The sequence below is a fragment of the Vipera berus genome, assembly GCF_964194415.1.
Source record: "Vipera berus genome assembly, chromosome: 1".
NCBI lineage: Eukaryota > Metazoa > Chordata > Lepidosauria > Squamata > Viperidae > Vipera > Vipera berus.
Window position 1 is genome coordinate 64430988 of NC_138202.1, and position 18265 is coordinate 64449252.

Here is an 18265-nt window from a genome sequence, read left to right on the forward strand (position 1 = left end):
TCTTGCCCGCAGTAGTATACCTGATGGTCATCTGAATTAAATTCACCCATTCCTGTCCATTTTAGTTTGCTGATACCTAAGATGTCGATGTTCAGTCTTGTCATCTCTTCTTTGACCACGTCCAGCTTGTCTTGATTCATGGATCTTACATTCCAGGTTCCTATGGAGAAAAAATCTTTACAGCATCGGACTTTCCTTTCACCACCAGACACATCCACAGCTGAGCGTCCTTTCGGCTTTGGCCCAGACGCTTCATTCTTTCTGGTGCTACTAGTACTAGCCCTCTGCTCTTCCCCAGTAGCATATTGGACGCCTTCCGACCTGAGGGGCTCATCTTCCAGCGTCATATCGTTTTGCCTTTTGGTACTGTCCATAGGGTTTTCATGGCAAAGATACTGGAGTGGGTTGCCATTTCCTTCTCCAGTGGATCACGTTTTGTCAGAACTCTCTGCTATGACCTTTCTGTCTTCGGTGGTCCTGCACGGCATAGCTCATAGCTTCATTGAATTATGCAAGCCCCTTCGCCACGACAAGGCAGTAATCCATGAAGGGGATAATATGGTGAGACATAATTTACAGAAACCACACTAGATCAATCATCACCTGGATCAACAAGGATCATGTTAGGTTTTGGAGCTCCTGGACATCTGGTGACAAATGGGCTACAGGACTATTTGCTGAGCAATCAGGGACAGCAGCTGCAGGATTACTGGAAGAAAAGTTATTTACCAGTTGCAACTATACAAATATTGAAAACAAAATAATGAAAGCAAGATAGTACCAATAGTAATAAGGACCTTAGGTGGAATCTCTGGAACATCAGTTGAAAACTTCTTTCTTTCTTTCTTTCTTTCTTTCTTTCTTTCTTTCTTTCTTTCTTTCTTTCTTTCTTTCTTTCTCTTTCCTTTCATAGATTGATTGATAGATAGATAGATAGATAGATAGATAGATAGATAGATAGATAGATAGATAGAGGCAGCTACTTGGAACAGCTTACAATCCATCAAACAACAACATTTGCCTATCTTTAGGAAGGTTTCGATACCTGGATAAAAAAGCCAAATCCATATTATGTGTGACCAACCATAATATTAAGCCTCAAAAGAGACTCTGTTCATCTTATGAGATCTTGGAAAGACCTTGTCAGGGATTTCATCCCTAAAGAAATTCAATCTACAGGAACTATGTAGTAGGGCCTTCTCAGTGGTAATACCATTCAATATACTTTTGCTCTTGTTTCTTGATTTTATTATTTGATTTTTTTTAAGAAAATAAGACACACACACACACACATATAATAAATCTTAAAAGCTATATGGTCTATTGGATTCTTCACCAAACGTTCTATAGGAATTATGAATACTGTACACTATTTTAAGTCTTTCTTGTTCTATATAAAAAGTCTGAAAGTTTTCATTAGGAAAATATCTTGAAATTTTAATACACGTCTCCGGCAACTGAAGTAGAGCAATTTTGTAGCATAATTTTTTAATAACATAATTTGAGCATTCCTTTGTACTTATCATAATAAACAGCTCACTCATCTTTCCACATCAGCTGAAAGGAAAGAATTCAAACTTCTTGGCTCTTTGATGAAGAGGGATTTAAATTAAAATCACTTTGAATAGAGATTTCAGAATAGGTTGAGATCACAACAGAGAACTTAATTCAGAACTGATACCACAATAACTGAATTAAATTAAAAGAAGACACAGAATCTCTACCAATTATCTGATTAGTTCAACATCTAGTTTTGTAGAATTAAAATATATTTTTCCAAGAAACATCCAAGTACAGGTAGTGCTTGACTTACAACCATTAATGACCATTTGAAGTTACAACAGCACTGAAAAAATGATTTATGACTGGTTTTCAGATTTATGACCATTACAACATTCCCATGGTCACAAGATCAAAATTCTGTCACTTGGCAACTGGCATGTATTTATGACAGTTGCACTGTCCTGGGTCATGTGATCACCAGTTGTAACCTTCCCAGCAGTTTCTGACAAGGAAAGACAAAGGGGGAAGCCAGATTTGGTTAATGGTCACACAATTCATTTAACAACTGCAATGATTCACTTAAGAACTGTAGCCAAAAACTTTGTAAAATGTAGCAACTGTCTTGCTTAGCAAGAGAAATTTTGGGGTCAGTTGTGGTTATAACTCTAGGACTACCTGTAACAATCTACACATATAAAGATATATAAAAATAAAATACAATTTATATTGTGAAATATGATGTAAAATAATAACAACCAAGCGTGTGTAGGCTGTATTGTTGATGACAGAAGGAACTTTCAGTCTCAGACAAGAGCTCCCCCTTCTGTTATATATCACATTTTACAATACTAACAGAAATGATCTAATTATGCTGCTAGCCACAAAATGATTAGCAAGTTAATCAACATTTTGCTTTGCAAGGCAAAAAATACTTCTTGAATTACCTTGTTCCTTATGACCAAGATTAAAGGAAGTTATTTGTTTTTTCCTAGTAACAGTCCTAAGTCTTATCCCTCAAAAGATAATCTATGATGAGCTTAGCATGTTACGCATACTCAGCCTCCCCAATCTGTACACCAATCTTTTAGGTTTGCTGCATTGAGTGACCCTAGCTAGCCAATCGTAACTTAATTATCAAACTATGGTCTGTTATTCAGTTTCATTGGATGAATTGGCACAGATCTTAAAGTTTTGTTACGTTGCTCATAAAACTCAGGCACCCATTTGGTATGGAGTTGGAAAGAACTCAGTCGTCGAATTTTGTTGACAAACACCGAATACCTTTGCCAGATGGCTTTTGTTTGTTTTTTTGCTCCGCCCCATATATGAACCACAAAGTACTGTACCTCGGACAAAGCGAAAGTAACTTAAACATGCTATTAAAACTTTTGTTTTTTTACTATTTCTAAAGAAATTCATGATAATATGCATCTGTCCGTAGAACTATCAGAAAGACTCGAATCAGAAGTCAAACCGGTTCAAAAATATGACTAGTCAATCTACATTTTATTGTGTCTACGTTTCCTTTTTAAATGCGAGGACCTTTAGGTACCTACAGCTATCGCCTGAATGTTTGGCTCCTTTATTATTTTCTCTTACACGATTCCAACATCGACTAATTACACCCGACTCGGAAAGAAACGCAAAGGCTCCGCACCTAAAGTATATCGTTACCACCACCTTCCCCTATCTTGCTCCAGGGATGGCGGCCTTTGACGCGACTTGCCATTTTTTTTAAAAAACCACGGTGGCCGTTGAAGGCGCCAAGGGGTCCTGAAGTGTTCGAAGACAGGAGCGATCCAATCAGATCGCAGGGCTGGGCAGGCGCTCTGTTTGAATGGCTAATTGACGGCCTGCGCCAGAGGACAGGGCGGCTTGGGCAGATGACGGTCGAGCGGTGAGAAGGGCAGCGGCGGTTCGGAAGGGCGGCTATGGACGGTCCCGGAAAAAGGCTGGCCCGCTTGGCCGTGCAGCAGCAGCTCCGAGCCGCCTACGGAATCAAGCTGAAGAACCGCACGGCGAAGAGGAAGACGTCCAGGCCGATTGCCGCGGGAGGGGTGAGTCGGAAGGCACTGGGGGGGGGCGTGCGGGGTGGGGTGGGAGGGCTGCTCCGCCATCGGGCGTCCTTGCGGACTCTTGAAGGCGCCGGCGAAGCAGTAGGGGACTGCGGGGGCTGGAGGCGATCCGCCTCTGCTGGAAGCGAGCAGCTGCCTTCTTGCAACCGGTTTGGGGGCTTCCCTTTGGCTGGAAGGTGCCCCCTGACTTGTTCCCGAGAACCCAGAAAAAAAGGACGGCATGGAGAAGGCGGGTTGTGTAATAACGACTTCGGGTGGGAATACAGCGGCTATCCGCAAGCGATAGTTACAGGTAGTCCTCGACTTACAGCAGTTCCTTTGGCGACTGCTCAAAGCACAAGGGCACTGACAAAAGTGACTTACGGCCATTTTTCACAGTTGCAACCTTTGCAGCTTCCCCATGATCCTGTGATCAACATTCAGATGCTTGGCAAGTGGTTCACGTTTATGGCCGTTGCTGTGCCCCAAGGTCATGTGATCACTTTTTGGGTGACCCTCCCGACAAGCAAAGTCGATGGGGCAGCCAGATTCACTTAGCCACACGGTTATTAACTTATCATCTGCAGTGCTTAACAACTGTGGCAAGAAAGGTCGTAAAATGGGGCAAAACTCAACAAACGCTTCACTTAGAAACCGAAATTTTGGGCTTAGTTGTGGTTGTGAGTTGAGGATTACCTGTATTTGCTCTTGCGTATCTGCATTAGCAAACAAGGCCTGCTGTATCCCTGAGGGCAGGACCTGAAGTAACGGGTGGAAGATTATTAAAGAGAGATTCTAGAACTGAGGAGAAATTTCCTGACAGAACATTAATCAGGAAGGCAGCTTACGGAAGTTGTAGGTGCTGCTCCGTATCAATGGAGGTTTTCAAGAAGCAACTGGACAGCTACTTGTCCAGAGTGGAATAAGGTCTCCTCCTTGAAAAGAGTGTTGGACCCTAACCCTATTCTGTGTTCCATAAAATAACTTGATTAATAAATGCAACTTTGATTTTGAAAATGGAAATATGGAAAAGTCTGTTGGTCTGTGTCTTGGTATAATTAATAGCAGTTATCTTCAAAGGTCGGATCTGATAGTGATTTTTAGCCCCCAAAACTTTGATCTATTTAGAGTACTTAAGATGTGGGAAGTAAAACTTCTTGCAGTTTTCCTTGCTTGAGGAATATTTTCCCCTAACACGCTATTTGATTCTATGAAAGAAATTTATTAAGACTACCCATGGAGGGATACAGTGTGAGATTGTAGGTTGCAATGATTTAGGATTTAACATGCATAAAAAACAAGTAATGACTTTATTATTTATTTGATTTATTTGCCACCTTTCTCATTTCAAACCTACTCTGGGCAGCTTGCATCATTGAAAGCATTACAACCAGAAAAGATAAATATTTCTAAAAGGATAAAAATATTCTTGCTAAGAAGCTTATCTACATGTTAATGGTGCAAAAGAAAACATCTTGATTTAATTAGAAGTTCACTTTGCTAGATTTTTCCCCCCTGTCCAAATAAGCATAATAGAATCAATCCCCTCCCTTCTCTGCTCTGTAACTATGTTTTAAATTCTAGATAATAAATATATCTTTTTGGTAGGCTCTTAAAAAAGGGAAAATTTAAAGGAGACATTTAAAGATAGATACATTAATGTGATTTTAGTAGTAGAGAAAGAAGTTCATTGTTACATATCCTTGTGATATAGTTATAACTTGTAACTTAGAACTATAAGGCAAAGTAAGCAAGCATGGGGTTACTTATTCTTATATGAGTCAGCAAGTATATCTATGCCCAAAAAGAGCACAATGTGATTAGATAAATGCTATCTATAGTTTATTCTTCTGGTCAACGTACCATTGGGGAACTTCAACTGATGAAATAAGCTGTATCACATAAGATAGTATTCAAGAAGCTACTGCTATAATACAAGTTATATAGAAGACTTTCATAGGAGGTTTTTGGAAGGTTGACTTTTTCAGTTTTAGGCATTTTATATTTATTAAGATAATAATATAGTAATAATAGTAATAATAATGTTAGAAGGGACCTTGGAGGTCATCTAATCCAACCCTCCCCACTGCTCAGGCAGGAAACCCTATACCATTTCAGACAAATGGCTGTCCAGTCTCTTCTTAAAAACTTGCAGTGTTGGAGCATTCACAGCTTCTGGAGGCAGGTTGTTCCACTGATTAATTGTTCTAACTGTCAGAAAAAGGTGAGTTAGAGTGTTTGAAATGAAATAGTCATTAAACTATTAATTTTGGAATGATTGTCTAGTGACTAACCTAGAATAAGTGACTTGTAAACTACAAGTTATTTTTTTTCTTGTTTGCTAATATATCTACATTTAAAAAGAGGTAAATGGATTTACACTAGAAGCCTCTTTTTAGATTTTAGCTCCTTATTTTGTTAGTGAAACATATTTTTCTACATTATTAAATCTTCTGTTTGGTTTTTCAGGGAAAGGTATTTGGAATACCTCTTCATGAATTACCTCAAGTTGTATGTGAACATGGAAATATACCTTGGTAAGTTATCTGGCTATAGAGTCTTCACAAGTATGGCAAATTTAAGTTAGATAATATTTAAATTAGATTTTGGCAAAAATATGACAGTCAGTCAGTTCTTATAAATAAGCATGCTATACTTGGGGAAAGAGACTTATTTAAGGAAAAGGAAATTGCAACATTGGTTTCTGGTCTAAGCAGGAGACATAATGACTTCTTAATAGATTGACAATTTGTTTCTACCATTGCAGTGCAATAATGGAGAGGATGAGAAAGAACAATAGATATTCAGGGTAAAAGTAACTATATATTTTTATTTTTGCAAAGCTGCTAATGACAGAATAAAGGAAGCTGCACTTCGTCCAGAATTAAACAGTGTATATTTTATATATCTCATCCTTCTATCTGTAATATTTACCAATCTGATTATAAGAAAATTAAGACCAGGATTGCAAAAACTAAATTCAAGTGTACCTCCATCTCTCTCTTTCCAGCTTTATAGTTGAGGCTTGTCAGTACTTGGAAGCACATATTCAAACAGAGGGACTCTTCAGAAAATCTGGATCAGTTGTTCGCTTAAAAACTTTAAAGGTACAGCACTTCCCCATTCTGCTTTATTTTTAACAACTTTGATGGGTTGACACTGAAGTGCTTAATGTTGCTGCGTGCGCTTTCCACAAATTTATACCAAAACATGTTGTCTATGTGTAGATGCCTTGAATTAGTAGACTTGAGCCTGTTTCCTGATCTCCATTGCCATTTCTTAAAGTATACTGTTTTCTCCATTGACAATATTTATTTTCTTACCATTCCTAGAATAAATTGGATAAAGGTGAAAATTGCCTATCCAGTGCACTACCATGTGATGTTGCAGGACTTATGAAGCAGTTCTTCAGAGAATTGCCTGAGCCAATCCTTCCATATAACCTGCAAGAAGCTTTTCTTAAGGCCCAGAAGTTAGACAGCGAGGAGCGGAATTCTGCTACATTGCTCATCTCCTGCCTTGTAAATGAGGGAATAATTGAAACTCTAAGATATTTCTTCCAATTTCTCCAAAAAGTGTCTTTAAGGTAAGTTGCAGGTTTCATGAAGATTTGGCTTTGGTTTGCCCTCTGTTACATGCCTGCAATGGAACTATAGAAGTGATTTAGAGTCTTTTCTGCTTTTAAATTGGAATATTTTTGATGCCCTCACCTAATCAGAGTTGTATTACGTGTATATGTATTTTTGGTATTTATTTTTAGTAAGCAATTTTTCCCCAAAATGCATCATATTGTTACGATATCACAGTTTAACTATTTCTAGGCAATTTTAGAAAATTTTAGATTCATTAGGAAGTGTACTCCTTTTTCTTTTGGAGCATGTAGTTAGAAGAAAAGCATAAATGACTAAATCATGCTATGATTATAATATTTCATTCTAAGATTTCTCTCTGAAATAATTTAAACTTTGAGATTTGCACCAAAGTGTATGTATCTCCCCCAAGAATTGCAAACCCAATCCAGGCCTTTGATAGACTTTCATGTTTTGTTTTGTTTGGGGGCATATCTGCATAAGATAGAAGCAAGCTTGGGAAAGCTTTCTTCTTCCGACGCGATCTGAAGACGCATTTATTTGAACAAGCCGTCTTGGCCTGATGGGGGATGGGTTGGGTTTTTATTGTTGTTTGTAATATATGTATTTACTGTTTTAGCTTGGGCATATGTTTAATTCTTTTTTAACTTTTGTATTTTTGTATTTTTTATATGTTTGCCCTGTTCACCGCCCTGAGTCCTTCGGGAGAAGGGCGGTATATAAATAAAATTATTGTTGTTGTTGTTGTTGTTGTTGTTATTATTATTATTATTATTATTATTATTATTATTATTATTATTATTGACATGCTGGAACCAAAGTTGCAGTAACTAGTTTGTAATTGAGAGCTCTTCGGTATCAGTGCTGATTTAGCATTTTGAAAAATGAATATTAAATAGTATTAGTTATATTTAAACAAATATTAAATCTGATGCTATTCTGTTTTTTTCATTGCCTAGATCTGCTGAGAACAAGATGGATAGTTGTAATCTAGCAGTAATTTTTGCTCCAAACCTCTTCCAATCAAGTGAAATTGAAAAAATGTCTGTGCACACAGAGAAGAAACTCCGCTTGCAGGCTGGAGTTCTGCAGACATTGATTGATCATGCAGAAGACATAGGTAAGGTGATGGTCAGTATTATGACGCGGTGGCTCAGTGGGTTAGGACGCTGAGCTTGTCGATCAGAAGGTCGGCGGTTTGGCGGGTCGAATCCCGAGTGCCGCGTAACAGAGTGAGCGCCTGTTACTTGTCCCAGCTTCTGCCAACCTAGCAGTTTGAAAGCACGTCAAAATGCAAGTAGAAAAATAGGGACCGCTACGGTGGGAAGGTAACAGCTTTCCGTACGCCTTTGGCATCTAGTCATGCCGGCCACATGACCACGGAGACGTCCTCGGACAAGCACTGGCTCTTCGGCTTTGAAACGGAGATGAGCACCGGCACCTAGAGTTGGAAACGAGGGGAACCTTTACCTTTACCTATTATGACATTAGAATACTGTTTTGTCTTTTTTTTTTTTTTTTTTTGAGGAACATAATTATACCTTTTTCAGGACAAATACCAAAATTTATCCTGGAAAAAATACCGTCCATGCTTGGCATTGATGATTCTGTCTCTACACCTGCGCTCCATGATGATCAAGAAAGCGAAATTGAAACTCCCTCTGAACACTTGAGAAGGAGAGGGCAGAGCATAGGAGGTAATAAGTAAATTACTTCTGCATATTTTTTTTTAAAAAGACCCTCAAGTTTTAAAAAATGCAAATGTTTATCAAGGGCTGCATAAAAAAAGAGAGACTAAGCATTAAAATGTTGATTGCTTGATGTATCTTCAATTTCAGATATTGTTAGTGGAGCTCTGAATAAACTTAAATCTAACAGAACACCCTCCACTACACCTCAGAGAGACCAATGTGGTAGGTATAGTGCATTTGCATGAAGCACTTCATGTCAGCAAGGCTTGAACATATTAACAATATTACAGTGCAGGAATAGTATATGGTAGATTACAATGTAAAGAAGTCAGTAATTCTTGTTTTATCCTTACATGTACTATTCCATCGAGCTGAGTTTTACACTTAAGATATGACCTGCTTATTTTGCTGCATATTAAAGCTTGAGTGCCATTTTGTACTTTGCAACTATAACACCTAAAAGGATATTTCAGCTGTTATTTCAGTTTGCATACTTGCTCCAAAAGCATTTTACTTATTATATTGCTAATGAGAAATCCTTCTTTTGTATTACATTGCATGGCTTTGTTCTAATATCTGTAAAACAAAACATGGTAATTGTTGCATTTTTAAAAAAATAAATAATGGCAAACGGTTCTGGAAAGAAACAGAAAATAGAAATATTTTTATCTTGCCATGCAGTGCTTAATTTTATATATGTAATGTGGTTAATGTTGGATTAGGACTAGGGAGATTCAGGTTCAAGTCCACCTTTAGCCATGGAAACTGAAGTAACTCAGTCAGTCTCTCTCAGCCCAACATATCTCAGGGTTGCTGTTGTGCAAATAAATGGAAATGCTCATGTAGACCAACTTGAGCTCTTGGAAGAAAAGAAGAATATAAGCATGTAATTAAGCATTACAAAACATGGTAAACAATATGCACCGATGAGGGAGTTTTGAACTGCGAGGAGCCCTTTAAACCACTAAATCTAACCCTTTGCTTAGCATAGGAATCCAAATGAAAACATCCCAAACAAGTGGCTATATAGACTTGGCTTGTTTGCCTCCAGCGAATGAAAGCCATTTTATTTGTCTGTTGAACTGGACAGATTTAAACTTAAAAATATAATTATTTGCAGCCCTAATTTTAGTTCATACTTGAAGGAATACTGTTGTCAATTTTAAAATATTTAATGTGAAAGAATAGATGTTGTAGACTGTTCCAGTTTTCCACAAGGTCCTTTTTTTAGGGTGAAGAGTAAGTCTTCTTCTCCTACTCCCAATTTTTCAGTTTATCCTTTTCATTTGCTCTTCCAATTGCTAATTTCAGGATGAAGCAAATAATTACTATGCACAATTGTTCTCCATATGCTTACTATTAATAATCTATAATGTGTATGTTTTCCCATATTAAATATTTGACTGCATATATGTATATATATATATGTATATTCTTTAGTGTTTTCATCAGTGACTCCAGTAATGGTTACTCCAAATTTTAAGCGTAAATATCCTGCTGAATCCTGTCAACGTTTATCCAGCAAGAAAAGGCGATCCGTTGGGCATAACATGGGTCCTGAAATGCTGCCAAACAGCCTTTTTAACATTAGCTTAACACCTGGATCAGGTAGAGTGAAAAATATTCAGCAATGTTCTTCGGGTTTTCAAATTCCTATCTCTGCACACCTATTACAGACAGCAATGCAGAAATACTCTGTACAAACAACACTACTACAGTATGACATTTGTTAAATTTCTTGCATTGCGTAATAGCATTTATATAGCGTTCAAAGAATTTCACATGCTTAGAATAATTTACAAATAAATTACAGTTTGGTGTAGTATTGCTGAGCAGACATTTCACTGAACTACCGTATTTTTCGGACCATAAGACGCACTTTTTTTCCCCAAAAAGGGGGGGGGGAAACGAGGGTGCGTCTTATGGTCCGAAGGTGATCCGTATGGCCAGCCCCAACCTCCGCAAGTGGAAAGCAATGGAGATTGACAGGAGCACGAATCGGCACGTGCTGAGAAACGCTGATCTCATGCTCCTGCACTCTCCCTCGCTCGGTTTCAGCTTCCCTTGCTACAAGAGAAAGCAGGCTGAAACGGAGTGAGGGAGATTGCCAAGAATGCGAATCGGCTGATCTCGCGCTGCTACAATCTGCCTCGTTTCAGCCTGCTTTCTCTTGTAGCAAGGGAAGCTGAAACCGAGCGAGGGAGTTTGCAGGAGCGCGAGATCGGCCGATTCGCATTTCTGGCAATCTCCCTCACTCCGTTTCAGCTTGCTTTCTGCAAGAGAAAGCCGGGCTGCAGGGCCGCCTCCGCGGGTACTGCTCTAATGCAGAGAGGGAAGGACAAAGAGGGAGGGAAGGAAGGAAGGAAGGAAGGAAGGAAGGAAGGAAGGAAGGAAGGAAGGAAGGAAGGAAGGGACAATGGGAGACAGAGGAAGAGAAAGAGAGGGAGAGAGAAGGAGAAAGAATTTTTTTCCCTTGTTTTCCTGCTCTAAAAACTGGGTGCGTCTTATGGTCCGAAAAATACGGTATATATCTAAAGGCTCTGGAAAAGATTTCATTGTTAGAAAAGAACAAAAATTTTGAAGTAATTTTGAAAGTCTTGAATCTGTGAAGACTAATTTGAATTCTTAACATGCTATTCTTTCTGGCACAAATTCCTAAATGTGTTTGAAGAAGTCATCAATAACTGAACTGCCCATGAGGATAATTATAGATGACATTATATTCCATAATATACTACAACATTTTGGGATTGTGTTGGCACGGTGTAAATAAACAGATGTAGTACTACCTTAGTGGTACAAAGAGAAGGGGACTTAAAACAATAGCTTCAAGCATTCTGAACCATTGCCCAACTTTCTTTGCCACAGGAATGTATTGCAAATATTTTTCAGGATTTTTTTTTCTCTGCAATGCCCAGCCAGATCCAGTCCATTTTTTTAACATGATATTTCTTTCGTCAACTTTTCCTCCAACACCATATTTGGTCCAGTTCTGTGTTTTTCAGGGGTTTATTCTCCTGATGGAGGTAGACATTCTTTCTTAACATTTGGATGAGTTGGAAATAAAATGAAAACTGCTATTAATAGTTTTAATAAACTCTGGGGTGGTTATCTTTAAAATATTGTATAAAGGTATATTTTTGGGCCAGATAAATTTTTGGTTTGACTAAGAAGAATTTCCTTTATGTTCTTTTGAAAAGGGAAATAGAAATAGGCATATGAAAGTATACATTTTGATTTTAAAAATAGCTACTTTTAAAAAAAATGCTATTTCTATAACTTGTTACCAAGAAGTGGGGGCCAGTGACATTTTTATGGATAAAAATTGTATTCTTAAGTAGAATAATTTTAAAATAAGCTGCTACTTTTGTAAATCCTACAGCTCCATTTGTAGATAGCCCTTCTGTGTCTCTGGATGCATCTCAAACTTCATTGTCTACTTCAGCTACTTGTGAGAAATCTCTCTCTAATGGAAGAAGTCGAAGGAGCAAAAGGATTGCCAATAAAAAAGTACAAAGGTATGTTTGTCAAAATAGGCACTTCTAGCATAGAAGGAGTAATAACATACTGTATATATTTTTATAATTAAAGGTGTTAATATATTTTATATTCTGAACAGTATTAAATACAATGAGTCAAATCTTATGGCCTTTAGGTTTTTTTTTAAAACTAATTGTTCTCTTGGTTCCCATATTATTTTACTATAGTACCTCATCTATTTATTTTTCCTATGTACATACATGTCCTTTATCCTTATATTTATGAATAATGAATCCATGATAAATATATTTAGAAATATTTAGCGCTGTCCTTAGTTTTAGTATTTGTTTCATGAATGGAAAGTTATATGAAATATCCAGGAATTAAATTGAAAATTCAATGTTTATCATATGAAAAATACTAATATCTGTTCCGCAGTTGACACTAATCTATTATCTACTCAGGAATGGAGCTGCCACAACCTATTTTCAGTAAATGTTATGTTTCCCACTTTTGTTGTAATTTTTTACTTTATAACCAGCTTATTTTTAAATTGTTACTTTCCTTGTAAATTAACTGATTTTAGAATATCAGTTTTATTTATTTTTATCCTACCTTTAGATAGCAAACACACACAATATTCCCCACCACAACAATCCTATGAGGTGCATTGAGCGGAAAGAGAAAAGGTGACTAGTGCAAGGTTATCTAGCCATCTTTCTTGCTTAAAGTGGGATTAGAACTCAATCTCCTTGTTTCTAGGCCAGCACTTTAACCACGATATCATCATTAGTTTAGAACAGTATTCAGCCAACTTATCTTTCTTTCCTTTCAGAGTTGAATCTGGGAAAACAGGTTGTTTTTCACCTAAAATCAGCCGGAAAGAAGTAGTACGCAGGTCATTGCGATTAAAGTTCATTCTTGGACGAAGCAGCAGACAGGTATATAATAACCATGTTTCACTCCTTAATGGAAATAGTAGCTTCTATAAAATCCATGCAACCAATACTCACACGGATACACATATAAAACAAAAAATCATTACAGCTGGTTATGATTGGACGATGAGGAGGAAAATAGAGCAGTTTGATCTGACCGTCTCCTAGAAGCCGACTTTCGTAATTTTAGGCCAGTAACAGTCTTTTGCAGAATATTGTTGGTTTATTATTTGTAATAAAGACTAAAGTGTAATTCAATCTGTTAAGTGATAGAGGATGTGTGGTAAATAGTCTAAACATCTGAAGAATTGCTTACTGATATTATCTCCATGAAGATGTTTGCTATGTTTCTGATTTAAACTTACCTGTTTTTAATTATTACCATTTACCAATTTACTGCATTTCAGTCTTGCTTTCGTTCTTCTTACCAGGTCATCCTCTTCTTAATGGCCACTGTCTGCTAGTCCACTCTCTCTTATGATATGGGTTCTTGTTAGAAATCCCAGGTGCTGTCTATATTTATGAGAACGTAGAAGAATAGAAGAAACGTCTGAATAAAATTTTATCAAACTTTTTATTTTATTTTAAGAATACCGCAGTGGAGCATGAAGATAACAACAGAGCTGAAAATATTGGTCACCGACTAGCTGGTCATCAAGATAAAGAAAATGAAGTGGGAACTACGAAGACTACAGCATTGTTAAGCCCATGTGTTGGTAAGTCTATAATTAAAAAAAGTAAATACAATGAATCCTTGATATAGCAAACCTTTTTTTAGTAGCAATAGTATTATGTTGCACTACATTACAGAGTGAGAGTTTAGGGTACAATGTGAAATTTAAATGTTTATTGCATTTTACCTTCTATTTCTATTGCAACCAAGTACTTTCCAGATTCTTGGAACATAACTGAGGAAGGGAGTTTCATTATACTGTTAATTCTTGATCTAAACTAAATTGTTTTATGAACTCTACTTGGTTGAAGAATGGGATAAAAAAAATCCATATAATAAAAGATCATGCAGTATTTAGCTATCTTGTGGACTCTTTGAATTTAAGAAAGGTAGTCACTATTAGAACTGAGGTCTTTCTCAGTAGTTTATCCATTAGGCTAAGATGGGTTGAGTCAATCTCAGTCCAGATGCATCTGTTTTCTCAAAAAAATGTACTCATATAGTCCTATCTGCCAACTTAGCAGTTTGAAAGCACGTAAAAATGCAAGTAGAAAAATAGGGACCACTACGGTGGGAAGGTAACAGCGTTCCGTGCGCCTTTGGCGTCTAGTCATGCCGGCCACATGACCACGGAGACGTCCTCGGACAAGTGCTGGCTCTTCGGCTTTGAAACGGAGATGAGCACCGGCCCCTAGAGTTGAAAACGACTAGCACGCATGTGCAGGGGAACCTTTACCTTTATAGTCCTACTGTGTTTCCATACAGGCAGCAATAGCATGATATTGGTGTACCGTCCTTTTCCAAATGAGACTAATGCATTTATAATTGGGGAGGATCAGTCCACAGACTTTAAGTAGAGATTTGCACTTCAAAGCACAAGTGATTAATTCTGGCCGTGTATTGAGATATAGAGCAATTACAAATGATTTTCCTAGTATGTGAGTATTTGACATTTCAGTTTTAAGTATACATTCTAAATGTATAGAATGATTCTGTGGAGATTGCTTCATTTTCCAAACATTAAGATTTCTGTTCCTTCCTACATAATCCATATATGGCACTAGAATTCACCTGGGAGAAGTACAATGTGTCCCCAAGTTAGAAAGAGGAGACTAGAATGTCGTGACTACTACGTGTATATGTTCTTCTAACGCTAGCCCACTAATGGCTCTTTTGATTCTTTGTAACCCTTACCAGGCCAGTTATGTTATAACAATGGTGTTATATAGTACTATGGTAGAAAAGCAGAGTTCTGATATATGTTATCTGGAATTATAGCATTAATGTTCATTTAATGTATACAATTTTGATTTTGCTGATTCTTTTTTAAAGTATCTATTTTTTAAGGTTTGAAAAACCTCAGCAAGTCAGAAGAACACTTACAAATTCCAAGCCGTCATACTGCAGCAAACTATCGAATGTCTTGGATTGGTCCTGCAACCACAGACTCTCAGGAGACCAGAGTTTCATTAATGGGATGTCCTAAAACAGAAATCTCTTCTTCTGAAACTGCTCCTGCCAATAGAAAGCCATTAGTTATTCCTGCTGAGCCCATGTTTGCAAATAGTGAATGCGATAGCAGTAAACAAAAAACATCCTTTTGTGAAGATGAAAATAACTTAACTGAAGACATGCTGCTGAGAATTAAGAAAGCATTTTCTGAATCTGGAAGCAACCTTCATGATTTATATGAAACGCAGTCTTCCGCATCAAATTTACTAAAATTCAAGAACCCAGAACTAAAATTAAAGAAAGATCTCTTTCAAACAACGGATCAGAAAATAGATCTTAAGCAGGAGCCTGAGTTTGCCAAATCAGTCACTAAATCAAATACAATTGATCAGGTGGATGCTATTAATGAACTTCTCTTCCAAAATAATAAGAGTGATCATCCGACCCATACTTTAAACCAAAGTGATGGATTAGAACCAGAAGACCAGTTGATTACATCTCCTGTTGTTCAATTAAATAACATAAATAATGTGCAGAAGGAGATGGTGGAATCAAAGGAGCAATTTATGTCTGGAAAAAAGGAATCTAAATACTGTAATTCAAAGAAAGAGACCTTTTTCTCAGAAGGTGGAGATAAAAATGACCAACTGTTTCTTCAAACGGAATCCTGTGAGAAATCTAAATCTTCCCCTTCAGGAAAAGTGGCTGATCATGTACACTGGTTCAACAGACTTTCATTAAAGGAACCATATTCTGCAACCAGAACTAAGCCAGAGCTCAAGTTTCAACGTACCCCAGTCCGTCAATCTGTAAGGAGAATAAATTCCCTCTTGGAAACTAATAAACAATCAGTTGCTTGCAAAAAAGCTGGTGATGGCTGCACTTCTCTTGCTAAATCAGTGAGCTACGAAACTGCACTGTCTTCCTGTGCAGTAACTACAGACAATTCATTGACAAATTCACTACCTTCTAAAGTGACATGCAAAGAAGAGCGTGATCAGTTGGCTCTATTTCCCAAATCTTATCCTCAGTTGATACATTCATCAGAGCAAACCATCAAAGAAACGTTTAATAATAATTCCAAATCTGCCCTTGAGGACTTAACTAACCACGAAGCACCAAAAACTCTTGTCAAAGTGAGCACAAGGTCAAATGCTTCAGTGGCTACACCTGATAAATATGTTCTCAGGAAAATGGCAGGAACAAAGACTCGGTATAGAGGATCGCCAAAAAACCCAATCCCCACAGCAAAACTACTCCCAACTGCCAAGCCTCTTGACTTTTAACGGTTTGATCCCAGCCATGTTTCTGTGCTCTTACATCTAAGCTTGTAAATGTAGAACTGAAAGTGTTGGATCCAGAATCCGTTCCCCATGGAGGACCTTACTCACAGAGAGGCCCCGCTGGTGGAAGCTGTTGGTGTCATTTTCCCTCACCCTGAAGTCACTTATGCTTCCCCAAATCTGCACAGGACTGAGGAATTCTCCAGAACAATAAAGCAAATGCTGCTGTGTTGTGCAGAGGGAAAATAACATTCTGAGTGGAACTTCATTCAGACAATATTCCTGCCGGCAGAAAAGCTTAATCCAACATTTATCTTTCTTTAAATTGTCTTAAGTATGTCTCTCTTACATTTTTTGGGGACTCAAACTTGAAGTTCTGTTGAGTGAATGAACCTTAGCGTTTATTTTGGGAGCCCTAATTTTGGTACTTGTTTTTAATGTTTTACCAAATTTTATGGATGACAACCTGGAAGAGCTGCTGACTATTACTTAACTCAGAGATAAACAAAGGATCAGTTTCTAGAAAACAGAAAGCTTAATACTACATTTACAAAATAGTTTACGGGGTTAAATTTTGTAATGTGCCATGTTTTTTTGTAATCAGTTATCTAGAAGGCTTCTATTTGTAAAATTTATTTCTGGGAGTGGTAATTTAGGTCCTCTTGCAACAACAAATGTATTTTGTCCATACTTCGGACAGCTGCACTTTTTTGTGGACTCAAACAAATAGTGACTCAGTAAAATGTTAGATACATGTATCAAATCATCAAATGTTCTACAATTGGAGTGGAGGTATATTGAGAATTCTAGCGCAGCAAATGGAAGAATGTTCCAGAGCGGCTGAATGGATGTTACTGTCTGTGTTCTATACTGGGGGAGAGGGTGACTAGAAGATAGTGAAAGAACTTGCTAGTTCTTTTTTTTTATATAAATACTATAATATAGGATGTATAAAATATAAAAAGTGTTATGTGATTGAGATACATTGTGTAAAGCCATACTGTTTAGATGCACAGCATTTTGATCAACTTGCTCTTTTGAAATGAATTGTAATTGTTGTTTACTATATATAAATTATTTAAATTTGAAATTACGTTTTAGAATAGTTTGGGGAGAATGCTAAAAACTCTTTACCTCTGAAATTAAAAAAAGCTTGATTTTTTTTTATATTGTATATGCTGTATTTCGAATTTTTTTTACACATCTATGTATATGCTGCCTTCATGAAAAGCTGTTTACATCCAGTTAATGTTGAAAAAGTCTGCAATACTGCTTTAGTAATTATATTGATGCATTTTTAAAAGTACTGTTTCCTTCAAGATACTAAATCAACACGCTTAGAAAATAGGGTACTGTATTCAAAAAGCCATTTACCCAAAACTTCAACCAACTATGAATATTATGGAGCAAAGAATGGATCAGTTATTTGCGGGAAAAAAATGGATGAACTATCTTTTTGAATGACTCTGTGGAGTCTTTACAATAATAAGACAGAACATAAGTAATATGTGTAATTGGAAATCTGTTAAGATTTATGTACAATAAATCTAGTGATTCAATTTTTAGATTTATGTCCCTCCCAAATCAAATGCAAACATTTT

At 37.1% G+C, this 18265-nt stretch overlaps 2 protein-coding genes across 2 annotated transcripts; both read left to right on the top strand.

The window, feature by feature from the left end:
- Positions 1 to 3434: 3434 nt before the first annotated feature.
- LOC308666102 (inactive Rho GTPase-activating protein 11B-like) lies at positions 3435 to 7147 on the top strand (the record flags this gene model as incomplete). Its single annotated transcript, XM_081324632.1, has 4 exons — positions 3435 to 3560; positions 6027 to 6094; positions 6568 to 6664; positions 6890 to 7147. 4 exons carry the CDS (start codon positions 3435 to 3437, stop codon positions 7145 to 7147), a joined length of 549 nt encoding a protein of 182 aa, XP_081180758.1.
- A 959-nt stretch (positions 7148 to 8106) lies between these two features.
- Positions 8107 to 17956, top strand: LOC308659742 (rho GTPase-activating protein 11A-like). Its single transcript, XM_081313684.1, has 8 exons — positions 8107 to 8267; positions 8698 to 8844; positions 8986 to 9060; positions 10279 to 10446; positions 12221 to 12356; positions 13154 to 13259; positions 13846 to 13972; positions 15277 to 17956. The coding sequence occupies exons 1-8, from the start codon at positions 8123 to 8125 to the stop codon at positions 16665 to 16667; spliced, it is 2295 nt and encodes a 764-aa protein (XP_081169810.1). The 5' UTR covers positions 8107 to 8122; the 3' UTR covers positions 16668 to 17956.
- The last annotated feature ends 309 nt before the right edge of the window (positions 17957 to 18265 follow it).